Source organism: Pelophylax lessonae, assembly GCF_965119305.1.
Source record: "Pelophylax lessonae genome assembly, chromosome: 8".
Taxonomy (NCBI): domain Eukaryota; kingdom Metazoa; phylum Chordata; class Amphibia; order Anura; family Ranidae; genus Pelophylax; species Pelophylax lessonae.
In genome coordinates, this window is record NC_138775.1 from 13770928 (window position 1) to 13793599 (window position 22672).

General features: G+C 44.2%; 1 protein-coding gene across 1 annotated transcript in view; it reads left to right on the forward strand.

Moving 5' to 3' along the window:
* The window catches only part of FGD5 (FYVE, RhoGEF and PH domain containing 5), a 247396-nt gene that overhangs the window by 190998 nt on the left and 33726 nt on the right, over positions 1 to 22672 (forward strand). The window contains exons 14-15 of the mRNA XM_082265544.1: positions 4794 to 4873; positions 16594 to 16690. Coding sequence (XP_082121670.1) covers positions 4794 to 4873; positions 16594 to 16690 — 177 coding nt within the window. The remainder of the gene's footprint in view (positions 1 to 4793; positions 4874 to 16593; positions 16691 to 22672) is intronic.

The following is a 22672-nucleotide window of genomic DNA, read 5'->3' on the forward strand; positions in this document are numbered from 1 at the left end:
TTCAGCAAGGGGAAAGTTAAACTCCGGCTTTGCACATCTAATATCATCTTCTGATGGTTGCAGAGGTCTGGTAATATTACCATAAACCGCCGTCCCCCGTTCTAACCTCGGAATACTGCCAACTGAGGTGTAGTAAGAATGTAACGGCTCGTATCTGTGCTTGTAAAAATTCCAGAGCTGATAAAACACAACATTAATAATAACACTTCGCTCCCTATGGACGGGCGGACGCAGATTACACCTCGCAGGGGATTTTGCACTTTGGTGCCTACAACAGCTGGTCTATAAACGCACGCATTAACAAGTTGGGAACTTATATATCGGGGGCTTGGGCACAGTGAGGCTCATTTACTAAAGGAGTACATCTTTCACTTGTCTCCTATGATTGCGACAAGCGACAACCCCCCCCCCCCCCACCCCTCATACTGTAGAGTCACCCCCATGTGTTTTGTTTTTTTTAGAATTTTTTACTATTTACACTATTTTTTACACGATATTAAAATATTAGCGGACACAAACATAACAAATTGTGTGAATTAGCTCTTTTTAATAGTTTTTTTTTGTTTTTACATTAAAAAAAATTATAATTTATTTTAAAAATGTTAAAACTGTTTACAATTATTTCATTTTACATTTTTTTAAATTAATTTATTACAATGTTTTAACTGTTACTTTTTTTTTTTTTTTTTTACAATTTGTTATTTATTTACAGGACAGGGAAGCCTGCAGTGCTGCGGGCGGGGGCACAGCAAAGGGGGGGCACATGGGGAGAGGGGGGATCAGGAGGCAGAACAGGGAGGGGGGGTCAATGTCGAAGAAGTAATTACAGGATTGATGCCCTGTGTCTGTGTCTCTCTCTCTCTGCAGCAGCTGAATGCTGGCAGGAGGGGGAGAAACTGGCTTTCATCTGCTGCAGAGGACCGCACAGGGCTTCCTTCTGTAAGTGCCCCCCTGCCCAACCGCACCGATTCTTCCTGCTGTTTGGGCCCCCCTGTGTGCCTTGGCTCCCTACAGGAGGACTGGTGGTCCCCCCTATCAGTAGCCCTGCCCGTCAGTAATCCAGCGAGCTTTCAAGTTTCTGTGCTTGCTTTCTCTTCAGTGTTATCTCAAGAAGTGTTACGAGTGTCCAATTCCACTCTGAAAATGAAAGAATACCCATCCATCCCCTCCCCCCCGGCACACGCCCAGGTGAAATGCCACCTGGGGCACTGGATGCATGCCACCCCATTTATGCCACCACTTCCCCCTTGGTTGTTAGGACATTGGCACTACAACAATGATGCTCTAGCCTAGCAGCCAGGATCCTAGCCACCAAGGATGCTGTGCGGCTGTGTTATTGGTTGCTAAGGTGCTGGTGGTTGGGCTGCATAGCGTTATCGGTTGCTAGGCTTCAGCCAGCCAGGCCTCATTGATAGCTATGCAACTGCCTGTTCTATCACATCCAATGACTCTTTGCAACCCGACCACCAGTGTCCCAGCAACCAGCTTAGCAATGCTGCCCAGTGTATACAGAGTGACATTACTAAGCTGCAGTGAAGAAGGATGGCCTGGTATTAATACTTCTGCCTCAGTCGCCAACCCCCCACCCAAGGTAGTTGCCTCACTTTGCCCAATTTGTGGCATGCCTCTCCCTCTAATGTCTTAGCAGTTAGGTAAGGAGGAGGTGTTCTTTGGTTGCAAAATACTTTATGTCCTAGGCGCAGTGATGGCAAACCTTGGCACCCCAGATGTTTTGGAACTACATTTCCCATGATGCTCATGCACTCTGCAGTGTAGTAGAGCATCATGGGAAATGTAGTTCAAAAACATCTAGGGTGCCAAGGTACGCCATCACTGTGGACCTAGGGACAGTGCTGTATTTTGGCCTAGGCCGACAAGACCCAGGCCTAGGGCAGCACTTTGCAGGGGGGCAGCAAAAAAGCCGCCTCCCCACCTGAGACTCTATTGGCCACTGGTTGCTAGAGCCGCCTTTCTCACCCCCCCCCCCCCTCACTCTCTCTCACCCCCCTCTCTCTCACCCCCTCACACCCCCCCCTCTCTCTCACCCCCCTCTCTTGCTCATTCCCCCCTCTCTCTCTCTCTCGTCATCCCCCCTCTCTCTCTCTCATCCCCTCCTCCCCCCTATCTCTCTCTCTCATCCCCTTTCTCTCTGTCTCTCTCACCCCCTCTCCCTCTCATCCCCCTTTCTCTCTGTCTCTCTCACCCCCCTCTCCCTCTCATCCCCCTTTCTCTCTGTCTCTCTCACCCCCCTCTCTCTCTCACCCCCCCTCTCTTTCTCCCTCCCTCTCTCTCTCTCACCCCCCCTCTCTTTCTCCCTCCCTCCCTCACCCACCTCCCCCCCTCATGAGATCTCGGGGGTTCATGCTGGGACTTGTAGTCCTTCAATTTTTGAGGGAGTTACATCCATTAAAAAGGAAGGAGTGGGGCAAATTTAAATAGGATGGGGAAGGGGGGCGCTCAATTTTAGTCTTGCCTAGGGCAGCACAAAATCAACATACACCACTGCCTAGGGAGACAACGTCGCTCCCCTGTATAGTGCAGTGAATGAGCATTGTCACCTTATAACAGGAAGTGTGTTACTGCCAGGATCACCAATAAAAAGTAAAGAAAAAAAAACTAAAATGCAGAAAACGAATGCAGCAACACATTTAGCAGGTGCAACATTTACATTTTTGTTGGGTATAGAGTAGACTTTATAGTTACCCTTCCCATGTACACAAAATATCCGCCCAATGCCTAAAAGTAGGCATTGCAAGGTACCTACACACATGTGTTTTCATTTAATAATTTTGTGTACCATTGAAGGATCCCATAAACCTGGTCACATTCCTTGTCTGGACCTTTATGTCAACCCCCAGTCTGGACCTTTGGTACAGCTTCCCACCACTGCACTATAAAAGGTACCCAAGTCAAAGCCAAAGTCAGGCCCATGTAAGGAGTGTGGCAAAGAGAGTTGAAAAAAAAATAGATGGTAGACAAATCTAGGTATTTTCTGGTACCTTGTGGTGTCTTCCGGAGTTTTCATTATTGTCCATGGAAGGACACATCTTGATATTAAAGATAGGGTTATACCGCCATCTACAGGAGAAATAGACACTAGGCAATGCGGGGTTGCTTTCTGTGAAGTGGTGGCCCTCAATGGACCCTGAGAGATATATGTTATGGTACGTACAAAAACCTTTTTTTCTCTATTGTCCATTGAGGGACACAGCTTGATAGTGAGCAACCCAGTTTTGGTCAGTGCTCATTTCTCTTATAGATAGCAATATAACCCTAGGTTGCTCACTACCAAGCCGTGTCCTTCATTGGACTCCGAGAAAAAGGCTTTTATGGTAAGTACAAAAATCCTATTATGTCAACTGAGGGACACAGCTTGATAGTGAGCAAAGCAGTTTTGCTTAGTGTCCATGTCTCATGTATGCAGTAGTATAACCCTCGGTTGCGTACTATGAAGCTGTGTCCCTCAATGGACCCTAAGAAATATATTATACGGTGAGTACAAAAACCCTATTTTCTCTATTGTCCATTGAGGGACACAGCTTGATAGTGAGCAACCCAGTTTGCTTATGTCTATTTCTCCTGTAGGTGGCAGTATAACCCTAGGTTGCTCACTATCAAGCTGTGTCCCTCAATGGACTCCGAGAAAAAGGGTTTTATAATGAGAGCAAAAATCGTATTTTATCTTTTGTTCAACAAGGGACACAGCTTGATAGTGAGCAACCCAGTTTTCCTTAGTGTCTATTTCTTATGTAGGCGGCAGTATAACCCTAGGTTGCTTACTATGTAGCTGTGTCCCTGATTGGACACTGAGAAATAGATTTTATGGGGAGTTTAAATATCCTATTATCTCTAGTGTCCACTGAGAGACACAGCTTGATAGTGAGCAACCCAGTTTGCTTAGTGTCTATTTCTCCTGTAGGTGGAAGTATAACCCTAGGTTACTCACTATCAAGCTGTGTCCCTCATTGGACTCCGAGAAAAAAGGCTTTTATGGCGAGAACAACAACCTTATTTTATCTTTTGTTCAACGAGTGACACAGCTTGATAGTGAACAACCCAGTTTTGCTTAGTGTCCATGTCTCATGTATGCAGCAGTATAACCTTAGGTTGCTTACTATGAAGCTGTGTGCCTAACTGGAATCTGAGAAAAGGATTTTATGGTGAGTATAAATATCCTATTATCTCTAGTGTCCACTGAGAGACACAGCTTGATAGTGAGCAACCCAGTTTGCTTAGTGTCTATTTCTCCTGTAGGAGGCACTATAGCCCTAGGTTGCTTACTATGAAGCTGTGTCCCTGATTGGACTCTGATAAATAGATTTTATGGTGAGTATAAATATCCTATTATCTCTAGTGTCCACTGAGAGACACAGCTTTATAGTGAGCAACCCAGTTTTGTTAGGGTGCTCGTTTCTCCTGTAGGTGGCAGTATAACCCTAGGTTGCTCACCATTAAGCTGTGTCCCTCATTGGACTTCGAGAAAATGGTTTTATGGTGAGTACAAAAAAAATCCTATTATGTTATGTAGAATGAATTCACTATAAATATCTCAAATTAGATTTGTCACACTAGTACAAAATAGGACAGCTAAACATCTAGCCAAAAAAGGTTTGGTCAGCATATTTTGCCTCCTTTGTCTCCTTAAAACACAAGAAACCACAAAGACGGCCCCAGAAACCTTTTTACGGCAAATTGTAATAGGCTTTGGCTTATCTCTCTACCTGGATGTTCTTGCACCAGAATGTTGAACAACCTTTGATTGGTCCCATCTCATTGTTACACTTTTTTCCTAGGTGAGCCGGCCAATTGTGGAAAACGCTCAGAATGTCCTGAAAATTGAATGTATGGAGTGCTGCCTGACTCTGTCTGCCAGGTAATATGGGTTCTCCAGGTCTCCACAAGAGAGGCCACGACCTTCCTTTATGTTCCTCCAACATGGTGGTGGGCAGTCAGCTTGAGCCCAGCCGGCCATAGATAAGAGCCGTTCTTCTCTTACCTCTGATAATCTGTAATGCACCACAATCACAGTCAAAAAAGTGTATGTAAGCCAAAACTTTATTTTTTTTAATTTTGGATAAAGTAAGGAAAAGGTAAAACCCCTGTTAGGAACTTTAATTTTTTTTTCCCTTTGGGGAGATTTACCTTTACTTTCTGTCTCATAGAAAAAACAGGAAGAGAGAGAAAAGGTCTTCCAGGTGCGAGAAATCCTCTTGGTTAGCTGCCACTGTGACAAATGGCTTTCATTGGAAGATTCTCTCTCTATTCCTGTTCTAGTGACAACTCAAAATTTTGGATTTCCCTCACCTGGTAACAATGGCCACCAGGACCATTAGTAAGGGTGAATCTTCCCAGGGAAGACACAGACAGCAATGAAAACATGACTGGGGTTCCAACTCACATACACTGTATCCAAAGTTTTGGCTTTACCTACACCTCAACTGATAATGACTTATACATAGTTACATAGTAGTTGAGGTTGAATAAAGACAATAGTCCATCCAGTTCAACCTGTGTAGGCGTGTGTGGCCGTAATCATCTCTCATACCCCTTAATGTTTTGATACTTGAGATGTACGTCTAAGAGTCTTTTGAAAGTAGACATACTCCCTGCAGAAACCACCTCTTGTGGTAGAGAATTCCACAATCTTGTAGCCCTAACAGTAAAGAACCCCCTGCGTTGCCTGAGGTTAAAACGCTTCTCCTCTAATCACATTGTATGTCCTCACGTCCTCATGCAATCCTTGCGACTGAGTAGCTTTTTTTTGTATGCTGAGATCACCTTCGAGGTATTTGTAAATTGCTATCATGTCCCCTCCCAGGCGTCTCTTCTCCAGGGAAAATAAATTAAGCGATTGTAGACGCTCTTCATAATTAAGGTCCTCCAATCCCCTAATTAGTTTAGTTGCCCTTCTCTGGACTCTCTCCAGCTCCAACACTTCCCTCCTGTGGACTGGCGACCAGAACTGGACAGAATACTCCAGATGCGGTCGGACCAGAGATTTATAAAGTGGAAGGATTATAGTCTTATCTCTGGAATACATCCCTTTCTTGATGCATGCTAAAATTCTGCCAGCTTTGGCAGCTGCCGCTTGACATTGCATGCTGTTGCCTGGTCTATCCTCTACCAGGACTCCCAGATCTTTCTCCATTTTTGATTCCCCCAAAGGTTTCCCCCCCTAACATGTATTGTGCTTTTATGTTTTGAGTCCCCAAGTGCAAACCTTACACTTCTCCACATTAAACCTCATTTGCCATGTCGTTGCCCACTCCGTAATTTTGTCCAGGTCATTCTGTAGGATATCTGCTTCATGCTGTGCAGTTATTGCCCTGCCCAATTTTGTGCCATCTGCAAAAACTGATAACGAACTACTGATCCCGTCCTCAATGCTGTTTATGAATAAATTGAACAAGGTTGGTCCCAGGACAGAGCCTTGGGGGACCCCCCACTTACCACCCCAGACCAGTCTGAGTATGCTCTATTTATTACCACCCTTTGGAAACGCCCTTTTAGCCAGTTCTGTATCCAAGAGCAAACCTTGTGGTCGATGCCTGCAGACCTTATTTTTTAAATTAAGCGCTTGTGGGGAACTGTATCAAACGCCTTAGCGAAATCCAGGTACACCACATCCACTGGTCTCCCCCTATCTAGCTCACAGCTCACCTCCTTGTAGAATGTTAAGAGATTGGTTTGACAAGAACGCCCATTTGTAAACCCGTGCTGATTTTGTAGCTGTAGAAAGGCCTTTTGCACACTTATGGCCTGGGGAGGGGAGAGGCTTACTTTTTAATATCTTTATAATTGATATCGGGTCTGAGATTACAAGTACCATTTCAGTCTTTGCAGATGACACCAAGCTTTGCAGTGGAATAACTTCCTTACAGGATGTCTCCAACTTACAAGCTGACCTCAATGCACTGTTTTATTGGGCAACTATGTGGCAAATGATGTTTAATGATGATGAATGTAAAGTTATGCACTCGGGGGCTAAGAATATGCATGCATCATACATACTAGAGGGAGTAGAACTGGGGGAATCCATAGTGGAGAAGGATCTGGCTGTTCTGGTAGATCATAAGCCTAATAATAGCATGCAATGCCAAGCTGCGGTTTCCAAAGCAAGCAAAGTCCTTTCTTGTATTAACAGAGGCATGGACTCCAGAGAGAGAGATATAATTTTGCCCCTGTACAAATCATTAGTAAGACCTCATCTGGAATATGCAGTTCAGTTTTGGGCACCAGTTCTTAATAAGGATATCAGGGAACTGGAGAAAGTGCAGTGAAGGGCAACCAAACTGATAAGAGGCATGGAGGAGCTCAGCTATGAGAAAAGATTAGAGGAACTAATTTTTTTCTCTCTTGAGAAGAGGGGATTAAGGGGGGGTATGATCACCATGTATAATACATAAGGGGGGATATGATCACCATGTATAAATACATAAGGGGGGGGGGGGGATATGATCAACATGTATAAATACATAAGGGGGGGATATGATCTCCATGTATAAATACATAAGGGGGGATATGATCACCATGTATAAATACATAAGGGGGGATATGATCTCCATGTATAAATACATAAGGGGGGGATATGATCAACATGTATAAATACATAAGGGGGGATATGATCAAAATGTATAAATACATAAGGGGGGATATGATCAACATGTATAAGGGGGATATGATCACCATGTATAATACATAAGGGGTTCATATAGTGAGCTTGGTGTTGAGTTATTCACTTTAAGGTCAAAACAGAGGACAAGGGGGCACTCTTTACGTCTGGAGGAAAACAGATTTCATTTCCAAATACGGAAGAATTCTTTACCGTAAGAGCTGTGAAAATGTGGAATAGACTCCCTCCAGAGGTGGTTCTGGCCAGCTCACTAGATTGCTTTAAAAAAGACCTGGATTCTTTCCTAGGTGTACATAATATAACTGGGTACTCATATTTATAGGTAAAGTTGATCCAGGGAATATCCGATTGCCTCTCGGGGCATCAGGATAGAATTTTCTTCTCCTGCAGTAGTAAATTGGATTTGCTGGGGTTTTTTCGCCTCTGGGTCAACTGCGGGTCTAGGATTGTGTATATGGGATTGTATGGTTGGGTTTTCTTTACTGTTTTTTATTTTTTTATTGGTTGAGCAAGATGGACTTGTGTCTTTTCAACCTGACTAACTATGTAACTATGCCAAGCCACCTACAGTGCGTGGGGAGGTACTAGAGAAGAAGAGGAGTGAAAGTTAGATGTGGATGGGGGGTGCAGAGTAAGCAGCTGTGGAAGAAGGCTGAACTCGGCACTCTGTGTGAAGCGCTTATCATACCCCTGAATTCTGCACTCTGTATGCAGCGCACCCCTTAACTCTGCACTATGTATGCAGCGCACCCCTTAACTCTGCACTATGTATGCAGCGCACCCCTTAACTCTGCACTATGTATGCAGCGCACCCCTTAACTCTGCACTATGTATGTAGTGAAACCCCTGAACTCTGCACCTAGCACAACTCTGAACTCTGCACTTTGTATGTAACCCCCCCCCCCCCCCCCCCAAAAAAAAATCTACACTCTGTACTTACTATGTACAGTATTATGCACTCCTAATATTTAATGCCCATTTTAAGACCCTCCCATTGTTAGTGAAATTTCACCACATCCAGTATTTGATTCAGTTTGGAAGGTGTGTGTATGGGTGGGGAAGGGAGAGTTTTAGTGGGTCGTGGTTGAGTTCCGGCACCTATTTTTGGAGAAAAAAAAGCCCTCTTCTTACACTTGGGGTCATTGGGAAGAATTACCCCCTTACAGATAGCTAAAAAGATCAATGACATCAGTGGGAACTTATCTAAGAGGCAGAAATTGCTCCTTGCTCAAGGAACCCCTAGCAACCTCTGGAGCAGGGTTTCTCAACTAGGGTTCCTCCAGAGGTTGCTAGGGGTTCCTTGAGAAATGGGCAATTTCTGCCTCTCAGATAAGTTCCCAATGACACCATTGTTCATTTTAGCTCTCTGTAGGGGGGTAATTCTTCCCAATAACCCCAAGTGTAAGAAGAGGGCTTTTTTTTCCTCAAAAAATAGGTGCAGGAACTCAACCACGACCCCCTAAAACCCTCCATCCCCTTCCCCCAATTCTTCCCAATGATGACAAGAGTAACCTCTTAAGCCCCGGAAGATTTTACCCCCTTCCTGACCATTTTGCGATTCGGCACTGCGTGACTTTAACAGACAATTGCGCGGTCGTGCGACGCTGTACCTAAACAAATTTGACGTCCTTTTTTTCCCACAAACAGAGCTTTCTTTTGGTGGTATTTGATCACCTGTGCGATTTTTTGATCATGCGCTATAAACAAAAAAATAGCGACAATTTTGCAAAAATAACAATATGTTTCACATTTTTTATATGAAATTCCCCAAAAAAAATGTAAAAATCAAACTTTTTTACCATTTTAGGCCAATTTGTTTTCTGCTACCTATGTTTGGTAAAAAAAAATCGCAAAAAGCGTATTTTGATTGGTTTGCGCAAAAGTTATTGCGTTTACTAACTAAGGGAAAGATTTCTGTCATTTTTGTTGTTTTTTTTTTTTAACGAGTAATGGCGGCGATCTGCGATTTTTTTGCGGGACTGCGACACTGCGGCGGACAGATCGGACTCTTGACTGACATTTTTGACACAGTGACATTACTACAGTAATCAGTGCTGTACATATGCACTGTTACTGTAAAAATTACACTGGCAGGGAAGGGGTTAACTTTATTGGGGAAGGAGGGGTTAAGTGTGTCCCTAGGGGCGTGTTTCTTACTGTGCAGGGATGTGGCTTTTCATGTAACAGCAGAGATCTACGATCCTACATAGCAGGACCGTATGATCTCTGCTGTTACACAGGGGAGAATGACAGGTGGCTTTGTTTACATTAGCTGCCTGCCTTTCTCCCTCTGTAACTGACGATCGCGAGTGACCGGCGGACATCGAGTCCGCCGGTCACACGCGCGGGGATCAGAGTGAGCGAGCAGGGGCGGGAGCACGCCTCCGGCGGTGCGCGCTCGCCCCCTATTGGCTCTCAGGCGAGTGACGTACCGGTACGTCACTTTGCCTGGCCGGGGCTGACCGCCGCAGTATATGTACTTGCGGCGGTCTGCAACCGGGTAAGGAGCATTCTTCCCACTGACTGTCACACTTTAGTGTCATGAGTTGTAGATTTTTAATTTTTAGCAGGGGTTCCCCGAGACCAGAAATTTATATAAAGGGTTCCTCTGTGTTGAAAAGGTTGAGAAAGGCTGCTCTGGAGGAACCCTAGTTGAGAAATCCTGCTCTATATGATGGACCTAGATGCCTAGTAAGCAGAGCATGACACCCATTCATAATCAAATCTGCGTCCACTGTACCATCAAATATCGATCCCTGCATTGTGTAAACATTTCATATTTCATCTTTGGATACACACATCACACCATCCTAATGTCCCTGCCGATTGCTTACAGACCCTTCTTCAATAATGAGAATTGTAATTTACCCGCAGGGTCATTACTCAGCCACTGCTCATTAAGCGGCCAACCTAAGCCTTGCAAGCACATGCCAGCGTGCTAAGAAGCCATCCCCAACTTAGCGCAAACCTCTTCATTTGCGAAAAAGGTGGAACCAATTTGCACATAACTCACCTCGGAAGCCCATAGGACGTGTGTTAGCGGCATGCCTTGGCAGCTCAATACGTGTGATTTCCACCCGCGAGGGCTTAATGATGCACAGAGAATCGCGGACCGGGAGCATGTTTGATATTAAGCGTGTGTGCACGGCATCCCAAACTTGCTGTCCTCGGCTAATGAAATTTATAAAATCACTCTGAGGGCAGCTGTTAACTAAACCATATGTTTGTCGCTAAGAAACCCCTGACAGATTCCATTAGCGTTTTCTCCTTTCAAACTCACTTTTTTTTTTTTTATTACTCAGAATTTTTTTTTCTCCTTGTAAAATTTAAAACTCATCTAAAAATCTGTCAGCATAGAAGGTTTCTGAGCGTTTAAAAAAAACATCTATCACTGAAAATTAACATTTTCTGATTGAACGGTTATAAAAACGCTCGCTGGGTGTCAGGTTTTGCTACTCGATCCATTAGAGGAAAAAAAAAAAATAATAATGGGTCTGTTTTAATTTCAATTTGAGCTTTTTTTTTTGAAAGTTAGAAATTTTTTGCTTTCAATAAATTTTTATTAGTTTAAATGCAAAGGAAAAAAAATACACAATAAAACAGTGTAGAGGAAATCCGTTGTGGAATACATGGGTACAACTCAGAAAGCACAACTAGTGACACAGTCTCCGAAGGGATGCATAATAACGGTCAACAGTTCTAAACGATACATTGTCTGCTGCGACCCCGGCCGGGCGGTCTGGGCCAGGAGCGGACCCGCCCCCTCCCGGCGCCCCGCAGGGGAACACACTGCGCCGAGTGGAGGGGAGCGGCCGTCCAGACCCTAACCCACCGCCAACCCTGGCCTCAGGACATCCATGTAATCTCAGTATTGCACCAAATGACAGTACTATAGTGCATAGCAAGGCCGCTCCAGGCGGCGCTGTCAAACCCAACGGGATCCCAAGGGGACCGCGTCCGTGAAAGTATAGATCAACGGAGGTACAGAAAAGAAAAAGGAAAAATAGAAAGAGAAAATAAGAAAATCTGAGGGGGAAGGGAGGGAATAGAGGGAGTAGAGAAAGGAGTAGGATATGGGGACAAGGGAAGAGTGGTGTCCAGGTCTGCCGCAAGGAAACCAAAATAGCTGTGGAAAGGTGTTCCCGTGGGAGCCTTCCATGAGAGCCTCTCATACTACTGGGGTCCCGCCAGATATCTCATCCAAGGGTCCCAGGTCTTCTCAAATAGGGGTAACTTGTCCTGGAGGATAGCCACCATTTGCTCATTTACCATAATCCAGGTTAATTTAGTTTTGAGCAGTTCTAGTAATATCACCGGGGATCGCCATGAGCGAGCTATGGCGATCTTAGCTGCTGTAAAGATAAGAGCGACCAAACGTTTGGTGTGTTTAGGGGCCATTGCTATTGGTTTACTCAAAAGCGCTTGGGTAGGGGATTTAGGCAGGTTAACGCCAGTAAGTGAATATATGAAATTATATACTCGGATCCAGAATCTGCGGACCTTAGGGCAGGTCCACCAGATATGCATGACCGTGCCAGACTGACCGCAGCCCCGGAAACACAAAGGAGAGGCCTCCCGGACCGCCGCTTCCAGCCTGACAGGGACCATGTACCATCTCAGAAGAACCTTATAATTGGCCTCTATCAGAGAGGTATTAATCAGGTACTTCGAGTTCAGTACCGCCAACTGGTTCCATTCCGCCCTGTCCATCTCCTCCCCCAGGTCTGTCTCCCACCGGACCATGTTAGAAATTTTTTGAATGAACAGCTTTTATAATTTTTAATATAAAATCTTTATTTTACAAAATTAAGTCTTTAGAGGTTGAATCCATACAGAAGTGATATTTTCTTTAAAAGTGGTTTCAGCTTCAGCTTCCTCTATATCTTGGATACTCCAAAAGTGAGATCCCCTTGTCCTAAAGAAGAGCGCCACTCTAAAGACAAACAAACAAGAAGGCGCAGACACCTAGTGCATCACCGATGGACATTTATTTGATAAAAAAGGATAACAAATTGATACTCCCAAGATAGCCTAGCTCTGATGAAGGGGGTGCACCCCCAAAACACATCAGCTACACACTGCTTGATGTCTATAGTAGAGCCCTGGGGCCATCATAAATTTGTAATTTGAGTTTGAAAGTCAGAATTCTGGGTTTGAAAGTCAGAATTGTGAGATCCTGACTTTTAAACTCAGAATTCTCGCTTTTAAATTGAGAATTCTGACTTTCAAACTCAGAATTCTCTAAAAAAAATAATTTTTTCAAGCTCCAAAATCTTTCAAAAATTTTTTATGATGTCCTCAGGACTCTTCCATAGTTGTCCACAGCACACAAGAATTTTATGGTCTATTTTTAGTTTGAATATCTTGTGAGTATCCATTTTTTATCCTTTTTATCAAATCGCCGTTGCCTTTCTGCGTTCCACCACAGAGGGTCTCTTAGCGCTGGAGGTGTTGTGCTCTCTTCGGCCAATATTTTGCTCTTGTCGCACCTGCTGCCATCCGTATTTTCGCTACCACTCCTTACCAAGGTTTGGCTTCTTCCTCGACTACGCTTCTACTTAATCTCAACCTGCAACCACTTGTTACCGACCTTTGGCTTGTTTACCGACTACGCTTCTGTTTGATTCCTACCTTCTGTATCTGCTACTGTTCTTCTCCCTTGAATGATCATAGAGCCCATGTGATCCTTCTATATAGGATCACAGGTCTCTATGGTCATTCCACAAGTCACGCCCCCCCACAGTTAAAAACATGCCCCTAGGTACACATTTAACCCCTTGATCACCCACACTGTTAACCCCTTCCCTGCCAGTGTCATTATTACAGTAACAGTGCATATTTTTACCACTGATTACTGTAGTAATGTCACTGGTCCCCCCAAAAGTGTCAAAAATGTCAGTCAGGGGTCCGATCTGTCTACCGCAATGCCTCAGTCCCACAAAAAATCGCAGATCGCCACCATTACTAGTAAAAAAAAAACAATAAAAATGACATAAATCTTTCCCGTAGTTAGTAGACACAATAACTTTTGCGCAAACCAATCAAAATACGCTTATTGCGATTTTTTTTTTTTTTTTTACCAAAAAGATGTAGCAGAAAACAAATTGGCCTGAAATTTAAAAAAAAAATTCATTTCTACATTTTTTATTTTTTTGTGAATGTCATATAGCAGAATGTGAAAAATATTTTTTTTTTTTTTTTTTTCAGAATTGTCGCTCTTTTTTTGTTTATAGCGCAAAAAATAAAAATAGCACAGGTGATCAAATACCACCAAAAGAAAGCTCTGTTTGTGACAAAATCAATATACACTTAGGATTGGCAGAATACAAATTGGCCTAAAATGATGAAAACATTTGATTTTTAATTTTTTTTTTATTTGGAATGTTATAAAGCAGAAAGTGAAAAATACTGTTTTTTTTATTTTTTTCAGAATTGTCGCTCTTTTTTTGTTTATAGCGGCAAAAATAAAAAAAATCGCACAGGTGATCAAAAATCACCAAAAGAAAGCTCTATTTGTGGGGAAAAAAAGGACATCAATTTTATTTAGGTACAGCGTCGCACGCGATTGTCCGTTAAAGTAAAGCAGTGCCGAATCGCAAAATATGGCCTGGTCATTAAGGGGGCAAATCCTTCCGGTCAGAAGTCGTTGAACATTCATCCCACCCCGATCCCCCCCCCCCCATTCGTACAAGTCGAATGTACATTTTTTTTTTTATAAATAGACCCCTGTAAAAGTGTCTAAAATGGCAGCAAAATAGTAATTTTACATCAATTCTAGCTGTTCTTTGCATTCCTCGATCAGATAGCTGCCCTTTCTCCTAATTTAAAAAAATATATTTAATCTTAAGAAAAGAAAAACAACCCTGTCAAATAAACCTACTTACGATTTATGTTTATACCCCTTTAAAATGATTTAGGAGTATATGAAACCCTGAAAACACCATAAAGACAGAAAAAAACTGCACTTTTCATCAAATAAATCTGCATCGTAATGATAATTTTAGAGAAATGGAGCGTGTTCGACCCATAAACCGATATCCATTTTACTTTAATGCGTCATATCGTATCCATTGATTAATATATTGTTTTCCCCTGTTACACACAAACCACAAAATAATTGGCTCCATCTGCAACCATTTTTCTTTCTTCACCATAACGGGGAACGTTCTTCGAACACCGAGGATAATTTTCGCCTGCCATTGTCGCTTGCGCTTTTCTAAAATGACGTTCCAAATTGCCGTTCTCCATGACAGTGACTTTGTCTTTGTTATCTTTAATGCGATTTGTACCCTCGCACACGACAATCGGATGATCTACTGTTCTCAAGGAGGCTCAAAGCATGTTGAATATTTAAGGCAATTTCGCAAGAAGATACAGTTAGCCAGACCTGAGTCAGCCTCCTAGTTTAACCACTTTACCACCGGAGGATTTTCCTGCTTAACGTCCAGGCCACTTTTTGCAACTTGGCACTGCTCGACTTTAACTGACAATTGCGTGGTCGTGCGACGCTGTACCCAAACAAAATTTACGTCCTTTTTTCCCCACAAACAGAGCTTTCTTTTGGTGGTATTTGATCACCTCTGCGCTTTTCATTTTTGCGATATTAATAAAAAACATTTTGCGAAAAAATTGACATTTTCTACTTTGACAGTTAAAAAATATCCAATATATTCAATTTTTGTCATATATTTAGGCCAAAATGTATTTAGCTACATGTCTTTGACAAAAAAATTCTCAATGAGCGTATTTTTAACCGCTTTAAGACCGGAAGATTTTACCCCATTCCTGACCAGGCTATATTTTGCGATTCGGCGCTGCGTTATTTTAACGGACAATTGCGCGGTCGTGCGATGCTGTACCCAAATTAAATTGATGTCCATTTTTTTCCCCACAAATAGAGCTTACTTTTGTGATTTTTAATGCGATTTTTAATTTTTGACAAAAAGAGCGACAATTTTGGAAAAAAAAACAATATTTTTTACATTCTGATATACTGTATAACATTCCCCCCAAAAAAATGTATAAATCAAAAATTTTTAACATTTTAGGCCAATTTGTTTTCTGCTACATATTTTTGGTAAAAAAAATCACAATAAGCGTATTTTTATTGGTTTGCGAAAAAGTTATTGCGTTAACTAACTACGGGAAAGATTTGTCATTTTTATTGTTTATTTTTTTTTTACTAGTAATTGCGGCAATCTGCGATTTTTTTTTTTTTGCGGAACTGCGACATTTTGGCGGACAGATAGGACCCCTGACTGACATTTTTGACACTTTTGGGGGTACCAGTGACATTACTGCAGTAATCAGTGCTATAAATATGCACTGTTACTGTAATAATGACACTGGCAGGGAAGGGGTTAACACTGTGGGTGATTAAAGGATTAAATGTATGCCTCATGCTTACTGACGTGTGTGGGGGGGGGGGGGAGGGGATTGAGTGACACAGACACAGATCGCAGGTTCAGCTATGCTGAATCCTGTAATCTGTCCCTGCCTGTCACATAGGAGATCCGCCCTCTTTGTTTACACAAGGGGGCGGATTTCCTCACTCGATCCCCGATCGGGGAAGAGCGGGCGGTGATCACCGCCTCTCCTCCCCTGGCCCGACTCCCGCTGTGACTGAATACAGTGGGAGCGAGCCTCCGGCGGCGCGCGTGCGCCGCCGAGAGAGGGGAGAGTCTGGTGGCGTAGGTCTACGTCGCCAGACGTTAACGAGCCACTTTGCCGCAGTAGTAGCACAGTGAGCAGTGGGAAAGTGGTTAATATAGACGTTATGAAATTTAATGTCACCAGACTAAGAAAAAATATTTCTGTGATAGGGATACGGGCATCAAGGAACGAAACGTTGGGCCATCCGCAGTTTTAGCTCCAGCTGGTGCCATCTTAGGATGTGACAGACTGTATAAAGTCCATCTGTCCCCATAGAAATCTTGAATTTCCTTCTTTTTATTTTTCAGCTCCTGCTCGGAGAGAGATGACTGGTTTAGCTGTATCAGCAGGACTGTGCAGGAATACTACAAAGCTCCAACTGTGTCTATCTATAACAATGTAGAGGTAAGCGTACGCTGGGGGTTCAAGGGGCCCATGCTGCAGGGGAACCACAAATCTCAGCCAGGCTAAACTGGACATCCCTGCATAGAGGAACTCGTCAAGGGTGTCCATTTTATTTGCAATGGTGGTGGAACTTTTGGCCATGTAGATCCGTAGGAACCCTGCCATTGTAGGCTTCTGTAGAGGTCCTTTAGAAGATAAGATATCTCTTTTTGCGGATGATGCATTGTTATTTTTGGGAGACACTAATGACTCCTTGCAAACTCTAATGGGAACTATCACTACATCTGGGGAATTCTCTGGATTTACCATAAATTGGTCTAAATCTGTTCTTATGCCCCTTGATCCGCTGATATTGCCCCTGCACATAGGTGCCTCTAAGATTGCTATTGTTAGTTCTTTCAGATACCTGGGGGTGGTGAGGTCCCCATGTAGCACTGCCCCCATGGGAGCTGCTTAAAATGGATTCCCCTGGGTTACCCATGGCAACAGTCTATTAACTGAACCAAGTGTTAACCACTTAAGCCCCCCGGAAGATTTTACCCCCTTCCTGACCAGGGCCTATTTTGCGATTCGGCACTGCGTGACTTTAACGGACAATTGCGCGGTCGTGCGACGCTGTACCTAAACAAATTTGATGTCCTTTTTTCCCACAGACAGAGCTTTCTTTTGGTGGCATTTGATCACCTGTGCGATTTTTTGATCATGCGCTATAAACAAATAAAGAGCGTCAATTTTGCAAAAATAACAATATTTTTCACATTTTTTTATATGAAATTCCCAAAAAAATGTAAAAATCAAAATTTTTTAACATTTTAGGCCAATTTGTTTTCTGCTACATATGTTTGGTAAAAAAAAAAAAAATCGCAAAAAGCGTATTTTGATTGGTTTGCGCAAAAGTTATTGCGTTTGCTAACTTAGGGAAAGATTTTTGTCATTTTTGTTGGTTTTTTTTTTTAATGAGTAATGGCGGCGATCTGCGATTTTTTTTTTTGCCAGACTGTGACATTGCGGTGGACAGATCGGACCCCTGACTGACATTTTTGACACTTTTGGGGTTACCAGTGACATTACTACAGTAATGTCAGCTCTATACATATGCACTGTTACTGTAAAAATGACACTGGCAGTGAAAGGGTTAACTTTTTTTTGAGAGGGAGGGGTTAAGTGTGTCCCTAGGGGCGTGATTCTAACTGTGATTGGCTGTGGCTACTGGTGTAAGAACAGAGATCAACGGTCCTACATAGCAGAACCGTATGATCTCCATTCTTACACAGGGGAGAATGACAGGCGGCTTTGTTTACATTAGCCGTCTGCCTTTCTTCCTGTGTAACGGACAATCGCGAGTGCCCGGCGGACATCGGGTACGTCGGGCACACGCGCGGGAGAGTCCGTGACTGAGCGGGAGCGCGCCTCCGGCAGTGCGTGCTCGCTCGCTCCCTAGAGCCTCACAGGCTAGTGACGTAGCCCCACGTCGCTTTGCCTGTGAGGGGCTGACCGCCGACGTAAATAGTCGTGCGGCGGTCGGCAAGTGGTTAAAGTATCAAGATTTAACAAACAGTCCAAGGGATTTGGTTTTTGTATTTATTTGAACTTGGATGGGAGAAGGGAGGAGTGGCATACTCTAACTGGATAACTATACACAAATTCTGAGGACTTCTGACTGAAATGAGTGCGGCAAGGCCGCTGCTTCACCTTGCCACTGAAGTGAAGATCTGAATGGTGAACTATTCTGTGAATCACTCTTCAGGGTCTAACTTGGCACCCACTTTCTCACTGACTGTGTGTGCTAGCTCTTGTCCTCTGACCTCACTGGAGTGGTCCCCTTACTGGGCAGACCTCCGGCAGGCTCCCTGGTACGGACACTGTTTTTCCTCAGTGAGCTTTGCCTTCAACTCCGCCATCAGCATCCTGGACCTCTAGCTCACCACACTCTGGTTCACCAGGCCGACTGCCTGTGACCGCTTTCCTTGCTGACAGGAGGAGAGACAGCCGTCACCCTCCTCCTGGGACTCTGCTTCCCGCCAAAGACGCCCTGTCACATGTGCCCTTGGCTTTTATGGTCAATCCCAGGATGCACCACTGTTGTGCCCTCCTACTGGGACAGCCACAAAAGCCTGTGTGTCACTCGCTGGGTTTCCTCCACTGTCCAACAGGCTCCCCTATTGGATATAAAACATGTAATTGCTGCGCTAAAATATAATAAAAATAATAAATATGCGAAAAGCAGCCAACACAAATCTTTGGAACAGAAAGATCAATAATGATAAAAAATACAAATGTGGCGCTAATCTGGTAGCTAAAATCAAAGAAATGTCCTTGATAAGCGTGGATGAAAAAGCAACAGTTCAAAATCTTTCTCGTGCATCAACAAAAAAGACTTCACAGAGAAGGGAAGAAATGTGAAGATCCTCAGCATGGGAAACCACCACCAGGCACCCGCACACACTGATCCTTACCAGATCGCATTGACCCTCATCACAAAGGTCAAAAAAACGCCCATGGTACAAGCACTGGAAAGCCGGGATCATTCACTCCTCCTCCTTTGAAATCTTCCACCAAACAGACAATCCTTAGGTCCTGTGTCCTTTACTACTCTCGTAACTACTTCAGCTCCAGAAGATTTGACTCCCTTTATGACCAGGACATTTTTTGCTATTCAGCACTGTGCTAATTTAACTGACAATTGCGCGGCCATGCAATGCTCCACTGGGTTTTTTATCATTTGCGCTGTACTCTATCAGAGTCCACCATCAAGTAGATACAGGAGGAGTCCTTTGTAGTGCATTAGCACATCCATCCCAGCAAGGAGTGTTGTCTATTGGATACAGCGGGGACACTCCCTCAGACCAAGTGAATCACACATGGACACATGGAAATCCTGCTCCCTGATAAGCAGGAGAGCAACCCGAATGCTCATACCTAGCACCTGACTAGGAGGGTGCTACACACCGGATCCGTCGGAATACCTGACATTTAGTTTAACGCCTTTACTAGACAGACAACGGGTTAAATGTCAAGGTTGGTGCAAGTTACCATTGTCAGTAGTGTGGAGAGGGATTTACTAAAGATGATCTGGGCCTCACAGCTCTTATATATCTTCCATAATTCACCTATGCTGATTTCTAATAAATGGTTTAAACAAATTGACTCTCAATTTCGTGATCTCATATGGAAGAAGAGGCAGGCCTGTATAAGCTTGAATACCCTACAGTTTGGCAAAGATAGGGGGGGGGTTGGCAGTTCCACATTCCAAAATGTATTTTTTGGCATCCCAGTTACAGCAGTTTGCAGGTTGGGGGATTGGGGACACTAATGACCCTACTGCCCAACTGGTGTCTTTGCCTACTCCTACGTTTACGGCTGGTTCTCACCTGGAAATGGGTCTCCCAGGTGTCCCCTCTTCCTCTCCAACATCTAATCTGCTTAGGAAGGTTTGGCAGGCAACCAGGGAGGCACTGTCCATTACTGGACCTATGGAGTTTACTCAATTGTGGAATAATCCTAATTATCCTGAATTATGTAAACTATAGGGATTTTCCTTATGGAGGCAGCAGGAGATCTGTTTTTTCAATCAATGATACTCTAGTGCAGTGATGGTGAACCTTGGCACCCCAGATGTTTTGGGATTACATTTCCCATGATGCTCATGCACTCTGCAGTGTAGTTTAGCTTTATGGGAAATGCAGTTCCAAAACATCTGTGGTGCCAAGGTTCGCCATCACTGCTGTAGTGGCACTGTCAAGGCATATGATCAATTATGTGCGGAATTTTGATTAACACATAAACAATTCTATCAATATCTCCAGCTCAGGCATGCGATACAGACCCAAAAACAAGCGCTAAATCTGATTGTCTCCCAGCTCCCCGCTGCTGCAGGAGGTTATGCAGGCGTCCGATCGCAAGGAGTTGATATCGCGAGCGTACTCAGTATTATTATCATCCATTCAGGATCCTGCTTTATATAAATGTATAAACCATTGCAGTACTGATATTGGGGATATTGATGGGGATCAATGGGACATGGCCCTGGAGTCTCTTCCAGACGCTTTTGGAATTTGGGAAGTATATCAAATGATTCTTCAGAATTTCCAACGGAGCGATGTGCCAGAAAGAGACATCAGAATCGTCGCTGTCCTCACTTTCCATATCTGATGACTGGGGCTTCTACTGTGTGCTCCGGGTCTTCTATTAAGTGCCTCTGATCTTCTATTAAGTAGCCCAAGTCTTCCACTAAGTGTCCCAGGTATTCTGTTAAGTTCCCAGGTCTTCTACGTGACCAATGTCTTCTATTATGTATCTGGCGTCTTCTGTGAAGTGTCCTGGGCTTTCTTTCCTGGGCCCGGGGTTTCTACTGTGTGCTCCGGGTCTTCTATTAAGTGCTCCGGGTCTTCTATTAAGTGCTCCAGGTATTCTATTAAGTGCCCAAATCTTCTAGTAATTGCCCAGGTCTTTTACTAAGTATCTCCGGTCTTTTTTGCATTTAATCTGATCTCCAGACTTCTCTTCAGTCTTGCACAGTTGTGCAGGGTCCTCTCCTGTACTGAGATTGCATACTCTGGTTTCACTGCACACTGTGAGCTTCTCATAAACATTAGAAGCTGCAGCAAGTCAGGTAGAGCCCGCCTCATTTCCTGGTTGGAGGACATCCAGGATCACCAGGGCTGGTGCTAGACTGTTTTACGCCCTAGGCAAGATCAGCTACTTGCTCCCCCCCCCCCCAAAAAAAATAAATAAAAAGGGAAGGGGTTAAACACTGCTCTATGTCAAATCCAGTGACCCTGATCTGTTGGTTCCTCCATGTAATGCTGTGCAGGCCAGCTCGGGGCCCCAAGCAATTGCTTGGTTTGCCTGCCTTGTTCCGACAGGCCTGCTGGGGACACTTACTGGGCAGTATGAAGAGAGTGGCCCGCACTCTGCCCTCCTTCACCGTGATCCTGCTTATTCCTTCTCCCAGGACGCTCCTCTCCTGGACCACAGTGCTCACCACAGCTCCAACCGGCTCCTGGTGGAGGGAGAAGCAGCAGTCAAAGAGCACCGCACCTCTTTAATCACCAACATCCTCAGACCATTCCGTTGCCTCGTCGCTTCTGCTCCAGTAAAGGTGCCGCCCTCCAGTGCTGAGCTCCGGCTCAGGTTCAGCTCTCCTTCGCTCCCTGCTTAATACCGACCCAGGGAAATGAACGGCTGCCCACCAGCTCAGTGTAGAGAGTCAGCTCCAGACAAAGAGGATCATCATGCAGGTAGCACTCCGGTGGGCTCCTTTTCTGCCCCTTGGGGCTCCCCCAACAATGGTAGAAAGCCAGGGCCTGGTAGTTCTGCCACTGCCCCAGACACCTGGCATCTTCCTCTGTCCCTTCTTCTCCCCCACTGCCATCCCTTTCCTCAGCTCACAAGGATCATTCATGACGGAGAGTGAGTGCTGACTCGTGGCTGCGCCCCTAGGTGGAAATGCGCCCTAGTTTGCCTAGTGGAAGCACCGGCCCTGTTCACTGGATTTCAGTTCTTTCAATCATGGGTTGATGCATCATATGTGAATGTTACCACATCTTCCTGTTTTCAGAAGACTATGTACAGCACCCTGCCCACCCTGCCAACCAGCCATGACCAGCCTACATTGCATAGATTAAACTTCAGCTAAAACCTAACCCCCTCTAACAAAATCCTAGCCCTGTCTCCCACCCAACCCTATCCTTAAACCCAAAATATAAAATAAACCTCCTAATCTTTGACCTTAACCCTAACACTGACCTAACATAACACATGAGCTAGTCCTTAGCTTGTCCTGCACCAGGAGCTGCCAAACCACCGCGGCTCTATGCTGTGGATGGCAGTACCTAGCTGTGAGCGGTGATAACCCCGATCTGAGGTATTAAAAACATTTATATCCACCATTCTTTCATACTCACTAGAGGTTATCCTTATGGGGGATTTAATATTGGTCTGACAATTCTGTAATTGTTTGGCAGTTGGAGGCCTCAGATC